Raw genomic sequence first — 20,222 nt, 5'->3', positions numbered from 1 at the left:
GTTTGGAGAAATTAGTAGGGAAGTGAGATTTTTATATTATAAAAGTTTACTATTTTGAGAAAGTTTTTAAATATATACTGAGACATACCGAAAAGAAAAGTGTACAGAAAGATAGGGACGGAGGGAGTATACATTCTCAAGTCGGCCATAGACATCCATAAAGTTTATTACTACATGTCTGAGAGGATGTCGACCAAAAATGAAGTCGTGTCTCAAAAATACTCAAGTCAGAGCATCTCCAATGGTATTGGCTATAATCGTTGGCTAAATTGGATCTATAAGACATTATGTAAAATTTGCTGAACCTGTAAAACATTTTGCTTCAATGGTATTGGCTATATTGGTTGACTATAATTTAGAAATAGTATGTTATTAATATTTTAGATTGTTAAAATAGAATATATCAGTTCAATGATAATAAATGATGTACAATTTTGCTACAGATTTCTTACAAACCTGTAGAGTTTCGACAAATTTAGCCATCCACAGGAGGTTGGCTAAATTTATAGACAACAGCTGAGCATGTTTTTCGAGCTGTTGAGTAACTTTTTTTATTTTAAGTATGTCAACTCAATTTTTAGCCGGAGGCTTTCAATGGTCGGAGATGCTCTCACATCACCCTCCTTATATTATTATTAATTTGCTGTCCTTGCTCTCTTGACACTTGTATCAACTTCTTGGTTTCTTGCTTCAGTCTCATTGGCCTTGATTAACCCTGTTGCAGCTGTCCACAAATAATTTTCGTTTTTGGGTTATTACACACCAAGTTGAGATGTTCTTGGACTGATTCAACATTTCTTTTGAGAGATTATCATGGGGAGATTTGTTGTTGGGGTTTTGCTGCCTTTGCTTCTTTTAACAGGTATCAAGATTGCCCTTGAAACTATGTGTTGCATTCCTGTATGAATTTCTTGGGTTTTTTGTTCCTTTGCTCATATAATGTATATTAGTGGAATGCTGTTTTTACATTTCTTTTAATACTATTCTGTTGCAGCTGCATTACTCAATTGGAGCTTAATCTCTCTGGTTGATTTGGCAGCTTCTCTTTTTATTCTATACAAGGCACCAAAACAAGGTGAGCTCTACTGATTGTCTTTTAATATGATTCGATGGTGAACAATTAGCTGCTATACATAAGTTGAAATAATGGTCTCCATTGTCATCCGATATGATATTACAGTGTACAGATACATGTTTGCGCAATTGAACCAGGTATGAAAGGGCTAGACCACAGTTTAGCAGCTATTAATCTGTTATTACTGACTTGGTTATTAATTTATACAGGGTGGATGTTTGTGTTTAGTCAGTATCACTAATTACCATATATTGCACTTGCCATGATCAATTTGGCTATAGGGGCAAATATCGTTGTTAGATTGTTTACATGTTGAGTTTGTTATCAGTTTGGGGTTAAATCTCTGTACAGCCAACTCATGTCGATTTTGAAAAACTCATTACCAGTTTATAGTGCAAATTACTATACTTAGAGTATGCTGTACGTTTGCCCTTGCATACTTGGATATATACTATCTTGACATTATAATGTGGTCGGTGTAGCTGTGGTATGACTCATCTGTACTCTTTTTTTCTGGTAAGGTATGTGTAATTGAATTGGCGGAGTGTGTAATTAAACCCATGGCCTTTGTCATGGGAGAGGATTGCTTTTTACGACTGCACAGGCAGATTCTTTTGTTGTCTTTGCCCTTCTGTACCTGAATACATATGATATTGGTATTATACTGTGTAGTTGTAGCTTGGGCATATTTTGTCTTCATTTTTTTTCATATTTAAAACTGCGCCATCAGATTATTTTCCTGCTGTGCATATTATATAATTAATATATTTTCTCTGTTTTCAGGGTTCCGTTTCAAAGGACTTCTGTTATTGTGGTCAATTATAAATTTTTCTCTTCTTTTTATTCTTTCTCAAGTGACACTGCTTATAGCATGTGATTTTAAGGGTGATGAATGTGGAATAGCAGATTCTTGGTGGGGAAAATTAGTTGGGTTCATGAAGTGAGCTTTATTGTGTTAGCTGCCAACGCTTATTCTCATATATCAAATTAACTTTGTATAATTTGTCATCTCATCTTTATAGTTCAGTATGGTATGTTTTTCAGGCTCCAGTCCTCAGTAATTTATTACTTGGTTCTACAAGTATTTGTGGTCTTCACTGCGTTGATTGAAGTCCACAGAAACAAGTATGGTTTTGCTCTATCAGAAGGTTCTTGGTCGGCTCGTCTCTCATCGATTTTTGAGCGTCTAGGTATTTATTACTGAATATTGAGTTTTGGTTGTTATGCCCAGTATTTTTTTAGTAATTTACATGCAAATACTGAATCTGAACACATATTCAAATTAAGAACTTAGTAAGTGCAGTTCTGCTTAGGATAAAACAAACATTTGAACAATTATTGGATATCATGTATGACTGGATATTTGTTCTTTTTATCACATGATAGGTTATCATGTCAGGATTGGTTTCTGTTTGCTAGTACCTGCGATTCAGTTGGTTGTGGGAATAAGCAAGCCTTCATGGGTTTCTTTGCCATTTTTCATTTGTAGCTGTGTTGGTCTTGTTGATTGGTCCTTATCAAGCAATTTTCTTGGTCTTTTTAGGTAAATCATCATGAGGGTGCTGCGAGTTTATGGTTCTAAATTTGCTGAATATTTACATTTTCCGAATTTTTCGGTTTCTGACTTACTGATGCTATAGTTGGTTATGTTTGTGGACATGATTTTAAAGGTGGTGGAAGCAGCTTTGGATATATGCAGGCATCAACATTGTCCTACTATATGTCTATCAGCTCCCAATAGGGTTCCCGAGAATGTTCCATGTCCTAGCTGAATTTGTTGGACTTTACAAGATATCTGCTAATTCTGAGGGGCTGGAAGTTCTTTCTGGAGTGTCCATGATGGTATTGTATTTCATGGTATGAACTTCGTTACTAGACTTGTGGGTACAGTTAGGTCATTGTTAGTCTCATCCATTGTAGATGAATGAGAGGGTAACTTTCGTCTTTAAACTTGTCCTGGTATGGTGTTATAATATTATTGGATGAATAATAGGTTTAAATTAGGAGGGAATATATATCAGCAAAAATACAACTTAGATAATAATCAGTCATATAATTCATGGAAAATTCTATTTAGCTTCTTTGTACTGTTATTTCTCTTACCAGTCTGAAGTTGTGTTCTGTTCAATAGAATATTATTATTTTAATCTCCTAAAGTGTCCCTTTAACCGATGAAATATCTGTGCTATTGAAGGTGAACGTAAACTTTACTACAGCATAGACACAATTACAGTAAATTTCTGTAAGCCATTAAGATTATTGCCCAGGGGCGGAGCAACTCATAAGCAAGGGTGATCCGGACTTGTTAGTATACCTGTTATATGTGTGTGTGTGCGTGACAATGTGAACCATTAAGTAATGAGAAATCAGTCTGATCATTTTCTATAGGTCAGTTTTTTGAAAAGGTACAGAGATAAAAATAGCTCAACTACTTTCAATACCAATCCCATTTTATCGATTTCTACAATAACATGTTCATTTGTTAAGCTATTATTTTGATTTCATTGTAAGCTGTTATTCCGATTTCATTGTATTTCTTTACAATTATTTTAGATAATATGTCAAAGATTTTTGTAGTCTATAACCATTTTATATTTTTCTTTAGTAACGAAGTACAGTGGTATATATAAATTACATCACTCTTTTAAAATTTTGTAGAGTTACATTTTTATTTCAATTTCAGTGAAATAATCTAATGATTCTGATTAATTTCTGTATTCTTAATAAATTTTAACTAAAACAATTTGGCCTATGCATCTTAGCCTCCCCACCCTCTAATGTTCTGGTCACACTATTGTTATTTACAGTACTACTTTCAAGTCACGGCTTCCCGAGTGAGCATGTCTTGGCCTAAAAGATGACTTAATTAGATGTTGTTAGGGCTGGGAAGTGGTCATCTATATATTTAAAAATTTTGATACAGCATGTTGCAGTTATGGTTGAGAAGAGCTGCCAGAGTCAAGGTCTTGTATATATGAGCAGAAGTTCCTCATTTGGAGAACTAAGAATCATTGTGTCATCATCTTGGTGTCTAAGAAATTCTGTTTTTGCCTTTTTATCTTGTGAACTGTACTATGGCAAGTGTATGATTAGAAACAAATAAGGATGAAGCTCTGTCTGAATATGGTCAATCAGAATAACAATATCGAAACAATGAATGAAGATTATTATCTTGACACTGCACCTACTCATTTTGGTCTCGCTAACACAGTCAAGCACTTAAATATTCGAGAGCACTTTATCAAGATTAATCTCACAGTGTGAAGTAATTATATTCCTTGTCACCCAGACTTATGTTAACAATAAATCACCAAACTTAAATTGATCTGGCTGACAAAGTATAAAAGGAGGGCAAAACACATAAATTTCTCATGTAAAAGTGTTTACGTCTGAACATAAAAAATCTTATGCTTCACTGATTATTAAGTATTCATGCATTATAATTCTTGCTCTTAAATTTTGTTGTGTTGGCTGCACAAGAACTGTTAGCTACCTTCTGGCAGACGTCATTTTCAGTGTGTGTTGATATGTTTTAGGAGCTTCTTTCTGTTGAAACTCTATAAAATTAGCAATGGTCTCTTGATTCTGCTCATTTAACATGATGATATTTGCTGCATAATCTAATCCTTTTACCTGACAAAATTTTTAAAACTATGTAATTAATATAGTTCTTATACTTATTCACTAACTAAATCTTGAATGGTATGTGCTTGTCCAAGTTGCATAGTTTGATAATATTGTCTCGACTTGTAGAGTTTTATCCAATTTTTTTAAAAATGCATAGAACTATTCCATCTGTATCGCTATATTCTCCTAATTAATGTATCACATTTCAGCTATCGTGTGTCAAATCTGATTTGGAGGACATGGATTGTATTATGTCCAGTGAAGAAGGCAACTTGAAAGAACATCTTCTTCCCTCGAAGCAGTCTTTCTTTATTCGCGAATCAAGGTGATTGACCTTTTATGTAATTTTCTAAATGATGCCTTTTGGGGGAATAAAATCAGTGCAACTTATAATAACGTTCAAGGTTCATTATTATAATTTTAAAATATTAAAATCCTTACTCATCATAAGGAAAAATCAGAATAACTTATTATCGTCTGCTCCTTTAGTTGGTAATTATCATTAGTGATTTTGAAGGTCTGGTGCGAGGCATGCCAATGTGATGATACGAGGTGCAGTTTTTAGGACTTTCAGTATCAACTTTTTCACGTATGGTTTCCCGGTACAAATCTTGAACATAGTAATTAATTCTTATGCTGCATATGCATTTATTGTATAGGTAGTGACTGTTATGGACTGCCTTCTTTTTTACTAAACAAGGGACTTTTTTAATAACATCTATCTATCTTTATCTTTATGTATCATGAACCTGCAACTGATCCATATACGGGCATGAGAGATTTGCAGATACTGTCTAATACCTTGGCCAGTTGAAGGACTATATTTCTGTTAAACTGTAAATTTGTTTCCTAAAAAATAATTCAATCTAATATCTGACAAGTTAAAAAGTCTTAATGGCCGACTGCAGATAATAATATAAATAGAAGGAACGCAGTGTGAGCCTGAGCTCTGGTAAGATGTTAAGTGACCAGTTCTCCTAAAACCTCAAGGTGTTAGGAGGGCTATATTGTATTCTAACATACAATATTGATGAATCTGTTTAGTTTTAGGCTATAGGGGCCCTAATTGGGAAGTAGAGAGAGAGGGGGGGGGGGGGGGGGAGAGCGGGAGAGAGGGAGAGGGGGAGCGAGAGAGGGAGAGAGGGAGGGAGGGAGGGAGAGCGGGAGAGGGGGAGAACGGGAGTGGGAGAGGGAGAGGGGGGGGGGGGGGGCAGATTCTATATGGAGGACTTGCTTTTTTCTTTACCCCTCATTTCATGCCTTAAGTAGACTCGAAGTGTATGACAGGGTACGACAGTAAATGTGTGTATTTGATAAATACATATGTGATTGAGTTTACTATAGGTGTTAAACAGGACATATATAAGTAGTACACCGCAGATGATAATTATGTGTTTGAGAGCCATGTGTTAATTTTTTGCCTAAAACGATAGGGAAGTCCACAATATAGAGGCTGCTTCATCTATTCTTGTTCAGGAAGTCTAAAATGAGGAGGCTGCTTTCTCTATTCTTGTTCAGTAGGTTACATTGCTTTAATTCTCACGGAATCACGAAATAGTGACACTCTAACATATTTAGTTTCTAGTTTGAGGTTCTTCTTTGCATCACTTAATTATAAAACAAACAGAATTACTGGGTACAGCTACAAACAAACATGTGCAATGGATCAAAATCAGCTTTCATTGTCGATACCTTGTAGGCTCACCAAAGAGTAAATATTCAATTGGGTCCATGCATAAACAGCGTATCATATTTTGAATTAAATTAATATTAAATATGGTTGGTACAAAGTAATTGTTTAAGTGTTTCTGTAATTACTATACTCTTCTGTAAGTGTATAATTGTCCCTTTAGCACTAGTAAGGTTTCTGTGATATAAATTTACAAGACCTTGATCAATTACCCAACAAGCTTGCACTGCATGTGAAACTAACACATGTGACAACTGTGCATGGCTTTATAAAGTACTTACAGATTCCTCTTTATATAATTTCCCACCTGTGCATATGCAATTTTATTTTAGTATGTTAAAAATTAGGAATTTTCTTATATTATGTAGGATTTGTGACTGTTCCTTAATCTCTTGCAATTTATGATTCAACATGGATCCCTGATATTTGGAGTTGCTATATAATATTTTATGTAGCATTAAACTTGCAGGTCTTGAAGCGTCTCAGTTATCTTTGGCATTTATGTTAATCCTTTACTGGGTGAATTTGACAGGTCTCTTTGTTTGCTTTATCATATTGGAGTTTCTTCTTTGCAAGCATATGTGCATTTGGATTACTTGCTTACGTCGGCTATGTAATATTTGTTTTCCCATCGCCGTTCCGTCAGCATCGGTTGAATGGGCTGATACTTGTCTTCATTCTCTGTTGGGCTGTCAGTACTTATATCTTTAATGTGGCATATACATTTCTAGACGGGAAGCTTGGGAAGGTAATTCATGAAAAGAAAGAAGCCTTTGTTTAGGAGTATTCTGTGTATATTTATATAAATTTTTGTAAGTTTTTGGAATATGTATACAGGATATGGAGATCTGGGAGATGGTGGGGTTGTGGCATTACTCAATACCAGGACTTTTTTTACTTGCTCAATTTTGTCTCGGAATTCTGGTTGCTCTTACCAATCTTGTCAACAACTCAGTTTTACTATACATGTCTGACGAGGTCATGCAATCCTCATGTGACAATTCTACTGATGAAGGTAATAAGATGCTTAAATTTTGTTCACTATTTTCCTGTAGCAGTTTAATATCTTATTGTCACGTGATCTTATTCTGATCATCAGGCTTTTCCTTATGCTTGGTCCTTCATGTCTAACCACTAATGTTTCCAGGTTCTGGTTTTGCAGCACTTAAGTGATCAGAATTCTTAAAAATCTTTAGCACAACTCAACTGATAGTGTTCTGATAGAATCGGAAGGCAAAAGCTCATTGCTTTACAGTTCAATATATAATTTAAACATCAAATTCGCTTTTTGAAGAATTCATTGGATAGTCTGTCTACTTTGATAGCATATCTCATATTAGACCTTTTCATTAAACAGTCTACCTAATATGTAGTGGCCCTATATCTGTTCATCTGCAAGATTGCAAGCAATCTAACTCTTGATGTTTGGGCATCGATGAACAAAACATGCCAAGAGTTCCCAATCTCTCTAGTCAACTATAATAACACATTCGGAGAAACTCCAGAAATTCATCTAGAGCTATTTGAGGGATGTTAGCTTTGTTTCAAGTTATTACTTCTTTTCTTAAGACAAGCTCAAATTTTCCTGTTGCTTCTACTACCAATCTACCTCTAAATATGTAGGTTGACATCTATTGTGAAACAGACTTGTTATTTGTTTACTAACGCTTCTGTACCAAAATTTGACACACAACCTTTCTTTCCTGAATTTTTTGAATCCACTTATTCTGCAAAAGACACTTTTACATCTCTTCCAGTGGATTATATGTAATAATAGAGTGTACATAGCAGATGTAGATGGATGTGAAACTGAGTAGCAAGGACACTGGGCTGCTTGTCAGAGACGAAGCCCAAAACACCTCAGTCACTCTTAGACATGTCCCATAGATGTATCTAATTAACTTAGTACACAACTAGGAGCAATATATTACTTATATGGATTCCATGGTTGTATAATATTAGTTGAAGGTTGCACCCTCTCAAAATCTTCTCTCTGGTTGCATTTATCCATCCTCAAGTTTCTTTGTCCATTGCTACATGCTTTCTGTTATAGGACAATATTTTGTTAATGTGTAGCACAACTGGTATCTCAAGTATGATTTAAGTTATCTCAAGAAGCTTTGATTTGTAGTCTAGATTTCTCGATTTGATTGTTTATTTATTATGGTTCTCTTTTTGCAGTGAGTGAGAAGACAGAAGTATTGATTGTGGCTACAATTGCCTGGGGACTCCGCAAATGTTCTCGAGCTATCATGCTGGTTCTTATATTTCTCATTGCAGTGAAACCTGGTTTCATCCATGCTATATATAGTATGTTAATTAGGTTACTCTAGTAAATTCGGTGAAAATACTTTATACTATCCGTTGTAACATATTAGCTCATTGTGCACAAGAGTTATCTACTACACAAAAATAGTACACCAAAATCTTAGTATGTCACAGCATACTACAACTACTAATTGGTGCTATTTGTTAACATGTGAAACAGTGGTATTTTTTTTCAAGTATCTCATGAGTCACAGTATCAGCAGAGGCCTACGGCAAGCCCTGATTCTTGTTTGTGAGGTTCATTTCGCAGTGTTGTACACTCTTCAAATTAATCTGGTCTCTAAAAGTTTGGTGACCCCAGGCTCACTGAGTATGGAAATTCTGTCTCAATTAGGCAAGTCTTATTTCCTTTTGATTAATTTAGGTGGTGACTAGAGGCGTTTATTTATTTCCCTGGCTTTCTTCGTAGGAATATTAATCTTACTCTGTTTTTTGGTTTTCGCAGGTCTCATTGACTACGACAGCTCCTGGGATTTCGTGAAAATAGCTGTGCTTGCATGCTTTTGTGCCATTCACAATCATGGTTTTGAAATGTTGCTTTCTTTTTCAGCCTTTGTACAGAATACACCCTGTCGCCCGGTAGGATATACTATTCTTAAAGCTGGTCTGAACAAGTCAGTTTTGTTGTCAATTTTCTCCTCTCGTGCCACCAGAGGCATCCATGTCAATCCTTCCAATGGTGTTAATGGTACGACTAAATTCTGTTTCTTAGGACTTGGTCACAAAATTTCCATTCCTTAATAGTCTTTGACTAAACTAGTTTAGACTGTAAAGGCATGCACAATTTTTCCTTTTATGCAGAAAAAGTAAAGTTGGCATCTCTAATTGGTTCACTATCCATGTTTGAAGAAATATTATACATCTGTTTTTTCTTGCGCTGTCTTTATGTCGTAAATGTTTAATTTATTGTGTTTGATGTAATTTTATGCGTTTACATTTATCCGCATTGTCTTTATGTCATGATTCTGGTAATAATCTCCATAAAAAATTAGATCATCTTTTTTTTGCTAAATATACTTAGGTCATCAGTCTAACTATTATGCTCTTATTATCTTCTTCAGGGAGAAAAATAACCACATTCCTCGGTGCTATTAGCCAGAAAATACTAAGCTTGTATCGGTCGCTTGGAACATACATTGCATTCACGACTATTTTTGTTGCAGTGTGCTTGGTATGTCCTAATTATGTATCGTTCGGATACCTTTTTCTTCTCCTTATATGGATTACTGGAAGACAACTTGCTGAGAAAACAAAACGACGCCTTTGGTTTCCACTCAGAGCATATACAATTATGGTATTTGTTTTTGTGTATATTTTGAGCATCTTTCCTAGTATCGAGACATGGCTTTCTGGGAAGTTGAATCTTTATTCAAATTTCGGCTATAGCCCCAAAGCTCCGTCATTAAAGAACTTGTGGCAATCTCTAGCAATTATAGTTGTGATGCAACTTTATTGCTACGAGAGGAGGCAAAGCAAGTTTATAATAAAAGAAGATCTAGTTCGAGTGCAACTTGGAGCGCTTGGGTTTATCAGAAGGCTTCTAATCTGGCACAGCCAAAAGTTACTGTCAGCTGCTTTGTTCTATGCATCACTGTGTCCAATTAGTGCATGTGGTTTCCTGTATCTTCTAGGCCTTGTCATCTGCTCAAATCTACTTAAAGCTTCCCGGATACCATCAAAATTATTCATAGTTTACACAGGAATTTTGGTGATAGCTGAATACTTATTTCAGATGTGGGGCAAACATGCTGAGATGTTTCCTAATCAAAAACATTACAGTTTATCTTTGGTTCTTGGTATTCAGGTGTATGACCCTGGCTTTTGGGGTATGGTAGCAGGCTTGAGAGGGAAAGTTCTGGTGATTGCTGCATGTAGCCTTCAGTACAATGTCTTTAATTGGTTGGAGCAGATTCCTAAATCTCCCTTAGACGATGATAGATGGGCAGAACCTTGTCCATTATTTGTTCCACCTGAAAATGTGTTGCCAGTTGTTTCAAGTTCTAATGGTGATCAGGACCCAACTTTTGTTTCAAGTCATGAAGAGATAAATAGTTTGACAAGCAATTCATGGTCATCATATAACTCAGGAAAAAAGCAATCATCTCATGATGTTTCCTGCAGTGGAAGTGGGTCTGAAAGTAATAGATTTAAAAAATATTCATTTGGATATATCTGGGGAAGCATTAAGGAGGGTCACACGTGGGACAAGATGCGAATTATTGCTTTGAAAAAGGAGAGGTTTGATATACAGACGACAACCTTGAAAACATATATAATGTTTTGGATAGAAAATATGTTCAATCTTTTTGGCCTGGAGATTAATATGATCACATTGCTTCTGGCAAGCTTTCTTCTGCTAAATGCTGTTTCTATACTGTATGTTGCATCTCTTTCTGCTTGTGTTCTCTTGGGCCGGCAGATCATTCGTAAAATGTGGTCAATATTTGTCTTCTTGTTTGCTTCCATCCTTTTGCTTGAATACTTCGCAATTTGGAACCATGTTATGACAAGAACTCCACAAGACTCAAATGGGGCTAATCTGCATTGCCATGATTGCTGGAGATTCTCAGATACATATTTCTATTACTGCTCAAAATGTTGGCTGGGTACAATCTCTCAATAGTCAAAGACTTGATTTGTAGTAGAAATTAATTGCCTTAATGTTATAATTCTGAGTTTCTGACATTTACCACCATTAAAAAAAATAAAAAAAAATTGTGGGCATTTCTAGCAACGCAGAATTGTTAGCCATTCTTTATAACTAGAATTGTCACATTGTTGTTTATTATCATGTGGTTTTAATAATACCCACAGGTTATTGCTTCAAAAGTATTAAGTTAACGGGCTTCAGTTTTTAAGATATATATCTCTTATTTACCTGAGTAAAGGCTAGTTTCTTTATCCATATATATATATGTAGAAATATTGATCTTTGGAAACTTCGTAGAAGTATAATAATTGAGAATTCTGGATGAACCTATAGTTAGGTATTTTGTGGCCGAGGCATGAGGCTTTTAATGCGTCGGTACTCTCCAGATAGTGATATAGTGTATTTTTTATTTTTTTTAATATTAATCTTAAAATATCTTATTGCCATCTAAAATTCATGCATATTATCTTCTAATGCAACTTTTCCACATGTTTATGTTTCTGCAGGACTTGTAGTTGATGATTATCGCATTTTGATCAGCTACTATGTTGTCTTCATGGTTGCATGTTTCAAACTTCGAGCTGATCAGTTCTCCAGGTTTTCAGGATCATTTACATATCGAAAAATGATCTCTCAGCGCAAAAATGCTTTTGTTTGGAGTGATCTTTCTTTTGAAACTAAAAGCATGTGGACTATTATTGATTATCTAAGGCTTTACTGCTATTGTCATCTGTTGGATCTTGTGCTTGCTTTGATACTGGTCACTGGAACACTTGAGTATGACATTTTGCATCTTGGTTATCTTGCTTTCGCTGTAATTTTCTTTCGCATGAGACTTACAATACTTAAGAAAAAGAACAAGATCTTTAAATTTCTGCGCATATACAACTTCATTATAGTTGTGTTATCACTTGTGTATCAATCTCCCTTTTTGGGTGATTACAATGCTGGTAGATGTGAAACAAGGGATTACGTTTATGAGGTGATTGGATTTTACAAGTATGATTATGGGTTTCGTATAACTTCAAGATCTGCTGTGGTTGAGATTTCCGTTTTTGTTCTGGTATCCTTGCAGTCATATATGTTCTCCTCCCCAGAATTTGATCATGTGTTTCGATATCTTGAAACTGAACAAATTGGTGCTGTGGTACGTGAGCAAGAAAAGAAAGCTGCATGGAAGACTGCACAACTACAACATATTCGTGAAAATGAAGAAAAGAAACGCCAGCGAAACTTGCAAGTGGAGAAGATGAAATCTGAGATGCTCAACCTACAAAGCCAGCTTTACAGTATGAACTCTGCTGCTGTTTGTGATGACGTATTGAATGGCAGTGAAGGCTTGAGAAGGAGGACTACATTGAGGAGTGATAAGGATTCCAAAAGCCTTGATTTTGAAGGACGCATGATGAAACAAGAAATAAATGCATATGAAGGCGTAATGTCCCCTGATGAACCACAAGAAACTCTAAAAAACTTAGAATCTGAAAGTTCACACTCAAAGGCCTTCACTAAGCGACTGATGGGAATGCCTGATAATGAAATTACTGAACTCATAGAGGACAGTAGAGATAAAGAATTTATTGATTCAGGTGAAGAAAATAAAATAAGACTTCAAGGGAAGGAAAATGCATTACATTCCTCTGTAGAATTGATAGGTGATGGTGTTTCTGAAGTACAATCCATTGAAAGTCAGGCTGTTAACAATTTTTTGAACTTCTTCAACACTCATGAGAAGGGCTCTAATAATGGGTCTTTCTCTGCTCAAGATGGAGAGGATAAAGATACAGACATCCTAAATATGAATTATGTGCAGTCGGACAAGAGAAGAGCTGTCTTTGATACAGCAAAGCTACAGATAGAAAGAATTTTCAGTCATATATGGTCCCAGATGCGTTCAAATAATGATGTTGTATGTTATTGTTGCTTTCTTCTCGCCTTCCTTTGGAATTTCAGCATTCTTTCGATGGTATATCTCGCTGCACTCTTCTTGTATGCTCTATGTATAAATACTGGGCCAAGTTACATCTTCTGGGTCATTATGCTAATATACACAGAAATTTATATAATGGTGCAGTATCTGTATCAGATCATCATCCAACACTGTGGTTACAATATCCAGTCAACCATTCTTCAGGTGGTTGGGTTTCCTAAGAAACCAATGACATCGTTATTTGTCATAAGTTTATTCCCTCTTTTTCTAGTCTACTTATCTACCCTTCTGCAAAGCTTTATAACAGCCAAAGATAGTGGCTGGATGTCCTGGACTGAATTCAGTACCTTAAAGGAGAGTGAAGAATATCAGAACGATTATGGTCTTAGTTCTAGCTGGTGTAGAAGGCTGTGTAAGATGCTTCAACCTACTATTGTCATGGTAAAAATTTTAATAAAAAAGTGTTACAGATACCTAAAATCTCTGACACGAGAAACTGAATCTCCTCCATACTTGGTACAATTGTCTGTGGATGTGCACCTGTGGCCAGAGGATATGATCCAACCAGAAAGAATAGAATCTGGAATAAATCAACTTCTGAGGGTTGTGCATGATGAAAGATGCGAGGAAGATAACTCAATAGCCTGCCCTTGTGCTAGCAGGGTTCAAGTTCAAAGCATTAAAAAAAGTGAAGACGACCCAAATGTTGCTTTAGCTGTTTTTGAGGTGGTGTATGCCAACTCATCAAGAGAATGTGAGCCAACTGAAAGATACAAGTCACTAACTCCAGCTGCTGATGTTGCAAAAGAAATTCTTATAGCACAACAAACTGGAGTACCAGAACATATTGGCTTTCCGTACTCTATACTTTCTGTTATTGGGGGAGGCAAAAGAGAAATCGACCTTTACGCCTACATATTCGGTGCAGATTTGTCCGTGTTTTTTTTGGTTGCCATCTTTTACCAGTCTGTTTTCAAAAATCAAAAGGAAATCTTAGATGTTAATCAGCTCGAAGATCAATTTCCAAAGGAGTTTGTATTCATGTTAATGGTATGCCTTCTTTTCTTGTACCTACTTCTTTTCCATTTTTTGTGTGGCAGTGATTTTTAAGCATAGAAAGCACACATACGTAATACTTATATACTTAATCCATTTTCATTGTAGATCATTTACTTTGTTTTAAATTTTGTATAAAAATGGTTCATATCTATCATGTTATCTCTTATAAGCCTTTGGCAGGTCAGCACCAGTTCATAATAGTTAAGATTTAAAAGGCCTATGACTTGCTATGTTATTCTAACTCTACTCTCTTCATGCAGATGATATTCTTCTTGATAGTACTAGATCGCATCATATACTTGTGTTCATTCGCCATAGGGAAAGTGATCTTCTACCTTTTCAACCTCATTCTCTTCACATATTCAGTTACCGAGTATGCTTGGCAGATGCAGCTATCTCAGGAAAGTTCTACAGGTTTGGCACTTCGTGCTATATATTTGACAAAGGCAGTTTCTCTGGCACTGCAAGCCATTCAAATTCGATATGGAATTCCTCACAAAAGCACCCTTTACCAACAGTTTCTAACTAGCAAAGTATCTCGAGTCAACTACTTGGGATACAGGGTCTATCGTGCTCTACCATTTCTTTATGAACTAAGATGTGTGCTTGACTGGTCATGCACAACCACATCGCTGACAATGTACGACTGGCTAAAGGTTAGAACAGCCATTCTTCAGAATCGTCCATACCTTTGAAGTTATCTAAGCATCCCTCAATATTCAAAATAAGGTTTGTAGCCTGAGATGTGTGTTAGTCAAGAAAGATATATAAATTACAATGATGTCACATGCACTTTTAACCGCATTTGAACTGTTGAAAAGTAATTCATTTCTAGAAAATATTATGAACATTCAGATTCATGTATATGCAGGTCCATGGACTGCATATATCATATCCTATATGGCTTTGTACTATAGACAACAAAACCAGAATCAACATTATATAAAAGATCAAATTTCCCCCATATCAAAAAACCCTTGATTCTTCCTCCTATATACTGCTGCTGCCTGCTTGTACATAACATGAACAATGAAAATACCTGGAAATTGATATTATGGTAGGATTCATAAGCAGGGCTACAGTTTACTTTTCCTGTATACTACAGCTTGTATAACATGGCAGAGAAAACACTTGAAAATTAAAGTCATGGTAGGATTAGTAAGCAGCGCAATATGTTTGTATTTAAGAATACCACACACGTACCTTGAACTTTCCATGTTTTTACACTAAAATGATATGTCTAGAACCCTTCTACGTACAGTATTGAAATGGCAGCAGATATGGTTCTTCATTTTAGGCTAAATATTAGATGGGAGATGGTCCCTGACAATCGTTTTCTGCCAACAAGCTTTCTGCGCTTTTTTATAGCGGAAAGATGGAAACCCTAGGATGCGTTTCTAAAGTGGGGAGGCGTTGTGGGCCCCTGTATTCGCATAAAAAAATCAATCAGCAATGGAAAGCCACGGATAGATTGTTGTAGAAAATAATTGTCAGTGACCCAGACCCATATTAGATATGGTACTTATTAAAATATTACATGAGTAAAAAGTCTATATGCTTATAACAATGGTTTCATTCTTGTAGTAGTCATGTGATGTTGGAGCATGGGATCACTTTCATCAAAATATGAATAAAGTTACTGCTATGAGTACAGTTGATCAACATATTTGATGTTTGGTTCTTCCTAAGTTATTATTTGCATAGGTGTGACTGATGCTTAAGCACTTGTAATTTTGCTTTGATTGTTGATATGTGGTTCTCTCAGCTAGAGGACATAAATGCGAGCTTGTACCTTGTCAAATGTGATGCAGTTCTGAATAGATCCAGGCACAAACAAGGAGAGAAGCAGACAAAGATGACCAAATTTTGCAATGGGATATGCTTGTTCTTCATATTAATTTTTGTCATTTGGACTCCCATACTGGTGAGAACCTGAAAGATAATTTCTATCACACTCTCTCTATCAAAGTTTTATCGAAATTTTGGAATAAAAATGGTTGTTTGGTGGAGTGCTTCCCTGTCAAAACATATATGCCTATGTAGGTCAATTGATTATCATTGACATTATATGCATCCAGGTAAGCATTCAAGTCTATTAGATATGTCATGAGCTTGTCCAATTGAATTCTTTCACATATTTGTTGGTCAAGTAGATAACAACTTGGGATCCTGACGTGCTCATTGTTTTGTGAAGCACAACGTCTTGTCAAACTTTGCAATCAATTTATATGTTTATGTACATATTGCTATCTCATAGTGATGCTAACAAACCTTTCTTCCAGATGTACAGCAGTGGTAACCCAACAAATATCGCAAATCCTATCAATGATGCGACTGTACAGTTTGATATTAAAACGGATGCAGGAAGATTGACTTTGTACCAGACATCTCTATGCGAAAGAAATCCATGGAATAAGCTCAATGACATATCTTATCTTGACTCTAATGGTTACCTGGATGAATATAATGGCAATGATATTCAATTGATATGTTGTCAAGCTGATGCAAGTTCCTTCTGGCTTGTTCCCGATGTAGTTCAGAATAACTATATTCTATCTCTATACAGCAACATGGAAATTAGATTCTCATGGGTACTTACCAGGGATAGACCAAAGGGCAAGGAACTTGTGAAGTACGAGAAAAATATTGACCCCATCGATCTTCCAAAAGCATCGGAAATTGAGAAAGTTCTCAATGGTTCCGTTGACAGCTTCAGGACGAAAAATCTGTATCCAAGATACTTTCGTGTCACTGGTTCTGGTGACATCAGATCTTTGGAGCAAAAGGTATGCTTTATCTGAGCACATTCCTCTCTTCTTTTCTTATCCTCCCATAAGTCACTGAGATAACTTAACTATAAGGTAAAGCTCCTCCTTTGAGGCATTTTACACTCTTAGGGCTATACTAATAACTTATAGGAAATGGTAACCAAAGTACTTCTGAATAAGCATATGCATGCTGTTAAACTGTTGCTTTTTGTAGACAATCTGAATATATAAGCCTAAAGATGTGTGAAGTTACGGAATGTGAATTTTTAATCCCTTTCATCAATCTTAAGCAGGTGGATGATGTGAGTGGAGATCTTGTTCTAAATCGTGGAAATTCTGAGTTTTGGTCATTCCATGATGTTCATTCTTCAGATCTAAAAATCTGCGGAGACTTGACCGGACCGATGGCCATCATTATATCAGAGGAAACTCCACGTAAGATCTTGGTTTCTTTTTTTTCTTTCTTGGTTGCTGCTATATTGTTGACTCCATAAATACCAATATTGGATAAGCATCAAGAAAAACTACCAGAAAGAAAGCTAAACTCATGAAACAGACTTTTCCCTTTAGTTAACTTAGATTTGAAAGTTTTAGAACTACTGTTGTGCTATGCCCACTATTATTTAAGAGTAAACACCATACTGGTCTTTGGTACTTTTTCTTCTTTGTTCTGCTAAATTGTTCGCATTTACTAGAATGTTTTAGTAGTGCCTGTGGTTGACTGATATGTAGTGGATGTAGCCAATATACTTAATGTTATGCATATGAAGTTTGTGCTACTTCGTACTCCCGAACAAAAGTATGTACTTCCTTCTGAAGATTTATCTCTCATTTGGAACATATGAGTGATACAAACATGCTAAGATACCTGCAAACAATATATATAGAGCTGTTAACAATCACTTCCTATCCATTTCAGAGGGATTTCTTGGTGAAACTCTCAGCAAATTTAGCATATGGGGTCTCTACATCACATTTGTGCTAGCAGTTGGCCGGTTTATTAGACTTCAATGCTCTGACCTCCGAATGAGAATTCCGTTCGAAAACCTTCCATCCTGTGACAGGTAAGCTGACAGTGTTTGTTGCTCTTGGGTGTTTGTTATTCAACAAACATAGTCATATTTGAATTATGCTCGTTAGATCTCTTGAACCAAAATTATTGGAGTACTTAGTACTGAGAAGTAGCTAGATTTTTGGTATTCAAAAATTTTAAGAAAAAGGCATGTGCTATGTATTATAGCAAAGTTGCAATAACTAAAACACGACGAATGGTGATAGAATCATAAACAAAAGAGTTTGTTGTAACATCTATGGTAACAATGAAACAATCTTGCAACACACATGACATCATATTCAAAAAGTGTGAGGGTTATCCACAAGGCTACATTGTTAGGAATCTTGCTATACTTTTACCATGTACTTAGAAAGATGTAGCGTCAATTAGAGCACTTATTTGAAATGATATCAGATTAATTGCACCAAATGGTGCAGGTTGATTGCCTTTTGTGAGGATATATATGCAGCAAGAGCAGAGGGGGAGCTGGGAGTCGAGGAGGTTCTATATTGGACCGTGGTAAAGATCTACAGGTCGCCTCACATGTTGCTCGAATATACCAAGCCTGATTAAGTTCCAGCAACTGAGTGTCGTCCACAGGTCAGTCAGTCGAGTCTGACATAACTAACATACAATTGAAGAATGCAGCACTACTACTTTAACTTGTTCCTTTCCTGGGTGGTGCTGTGCACCACGCATCTCATCCTCTGCACTTACAACATCAAGATAACTTGCTGTTTGCTAGAGTCTTTCTGTAGTTCTGTGCACTGTACAATATTTCCTTGTCACTAGTGTAGACTTCAATAGCTACCTATTTGTTTATTTTATTACAATATTCAGAACCGCCTAAGAGAGTAAGAGGTAGCAGTTGCTAACCTTATGAAATTGCTCACGTTCTTCTTGAGAAGATGGAATGGTTCTCTACATAAGAACTAGTTTTAATTAACATATTGAAATTCATATAACACAGTAAGAAAATCTGAGTTTTCTCGTTGATCTTATATTTTAGATTCGATTCTGACTCAAAAATTTATATCGATGTTTTTATATTAATTATATTTAATAATAATAATTGAAATCCTCATTATTTAAGTCATATTTTCTCATAAAAGGGATCAAAACAGATAAAATCTTACTGTTTCTTTCTCGCTCAAGACGAACATATAAGACTAAAAAGTCTTATAATATGTTCTGCTGGAAATAATTAAATAAAATTATATTTTTCAAGATGCATACAAATGTAAACAAGATCAAATTATAACTTAATGAAATCGGGTTGACTTTGGAGTACTTTGGGAAGTGGTCTATACAAGTTTCTATTTTGTCACCTGATAAATTTGACTAAACTGGTGAGCATTCCCGCGCATAATTGCCAGTATATTTTTTTTCTTTCGTTCTTTCCTACGTCTTTCCGATTTTTCGCTTTACCAGTTTTTGAAACCTAAAAGAAGAGGTGGCATGTTGTTTTTTTTATTTTTTAAAAAATATTAATAAAAAAAAATTATATGTACAAATAAAAGTTATTAATAATAATAAAAATATTTATAATTTTTTATTTGATAAAATAATTATAATTTAATCAATAACATTAAAAATGTTGAATCGAACAGACTAACTAAATTAATTTATTTTTTAAATTATAACCGGTCAGTTTTCCTCGGTGAAAGGAAGAGTGCTCATTCTTTTTTCTTTTTTTTTCTCTTGCAAGAACTTTAAGGCATCTGCTAGTTGCAGCACGGGTTAGAGCCGATAAAACGACCCAACCCAATTAGTTCGGTTTTTAAAAATTCAACCCGTTAATCCAAAAATATATGTCTAACCCAACCCTACCCTTTTTATATTGGGTTGGGTTGGCTCGGGTCGGTTTGATCGGTTTAGAATTTTTATATTATGATGTCAAAAAAATTAAGGACCGGACTTGTGAAAAGTAATAAATAATTAATTGTTTTGTTTGTGATATGATAATATAAAAATTTATATTTTTATAAATAGAAATAAAAATAGATACTCTCTCTGTTTCAATTTACATGTCCGCTTTTAA

The 20,222-nt window shown here is 35.4% G+C and overlaps 1 protein-coding gene across 7 annotated transcripts; it reads left to right on the top strand.

Moving 5' to 3' along the window:
* Nucleotides 1–588: 588 nt before the first annotated feature.
* LOC108223024 (piezo-type mechanosensitive ion channel homolog) lies at nt 589–19,127 on the top strand. Of its 7 annotated transcripts, none has more exons than XM_017397060.2 (21): nt 591–862; nt 995–1,075; nt 1,859–2,015; nt 2,120–2,265; nt 2,462–2,618; nt 2,746–2,932; nt 4,912–5,027; nt 5,220–5,304; nt 6,925–7,140; nt 7,230–7,407; nt 8,574–8,702; nt 8,881–9,054; nt 9,166–9,408; nt 9,782–11,326; nt 11,877–14,350; nt 14,620–15,015; nt 16,125–16,283; nt 16,642–17,145; nt 17,418–17,562; nt 18,047–18,191; nt 18,619–19,127. In XM_017397060.2, the coding sequence occupies exons 1-21, from the start codon at nt 814–816 to the stop codon at nt 18,752–18,754; spliced, it is 7,422 nt and encodes a 2,473-aa protein (XP_017252549.1). In that variant the 5' UTR covers nt 591–813; the 3' UTR covers nt 18,755–19,127. The 7 variants fall into 7 exon arrangements, 6 of the variants coding, with proteins under 6 accessions (XP_017252553.1, XP_017252554.1, XP_017252549.1 ...); XM_017397061.2 differs by having other exon boundaries at nt 592–862; nt 17,421–17,562; XM_017397062.2 differs by having other exon boundaries at nt 592–862; nt 995–2,015; nt 2,103–2,265.
* Nucleotides 19,128–20,222: the final 1,095 nt, after the last annotated feature.

Source organism: Daucus carota, chromosome 5, assembly GCF_001625215.2.
Source record: "Daucus carota subsp. sativus chromosome 5, DH1 v3.0, whole genome shotgun sequence".
In the NCBI taxonomy this organism is placed as follows: Eukaryota; Viridiplantae; Streptophyta; class Magnoliopsida; order Apiales; family Apiaceae; genus Daucus; species Daucus carota.
Note: the sequence above shows the minus strand (reverse complement) of the source record. Positions and strands in the feature narration are given on the sequence as shown.

Bases quoted from the DNA above. Each gene is read 5' to 3' on its own strand.
- LOC108223024 (XM_017397060.2), top strand. From the start codon at position 814: ATGGGGAGATTTGTTGTTGGGGTTTTGCTGCCTTTGCTTCTTTTAACA. The intron at 9,055-9,165 runs GCAAGTCTTATT...TGGTTTTCGCAG, and splicing joins GGAAATTCTGTCTCAATTAG to GTCTCATTGACTACGACAGC. The intron at 14,351-14,619 runs GTATGCCTTCTT...CTCTTCATGCAG, and splicing joins AGTTTGTATTCATGTTAATG to ATGATATTCTTCTTGATAGT.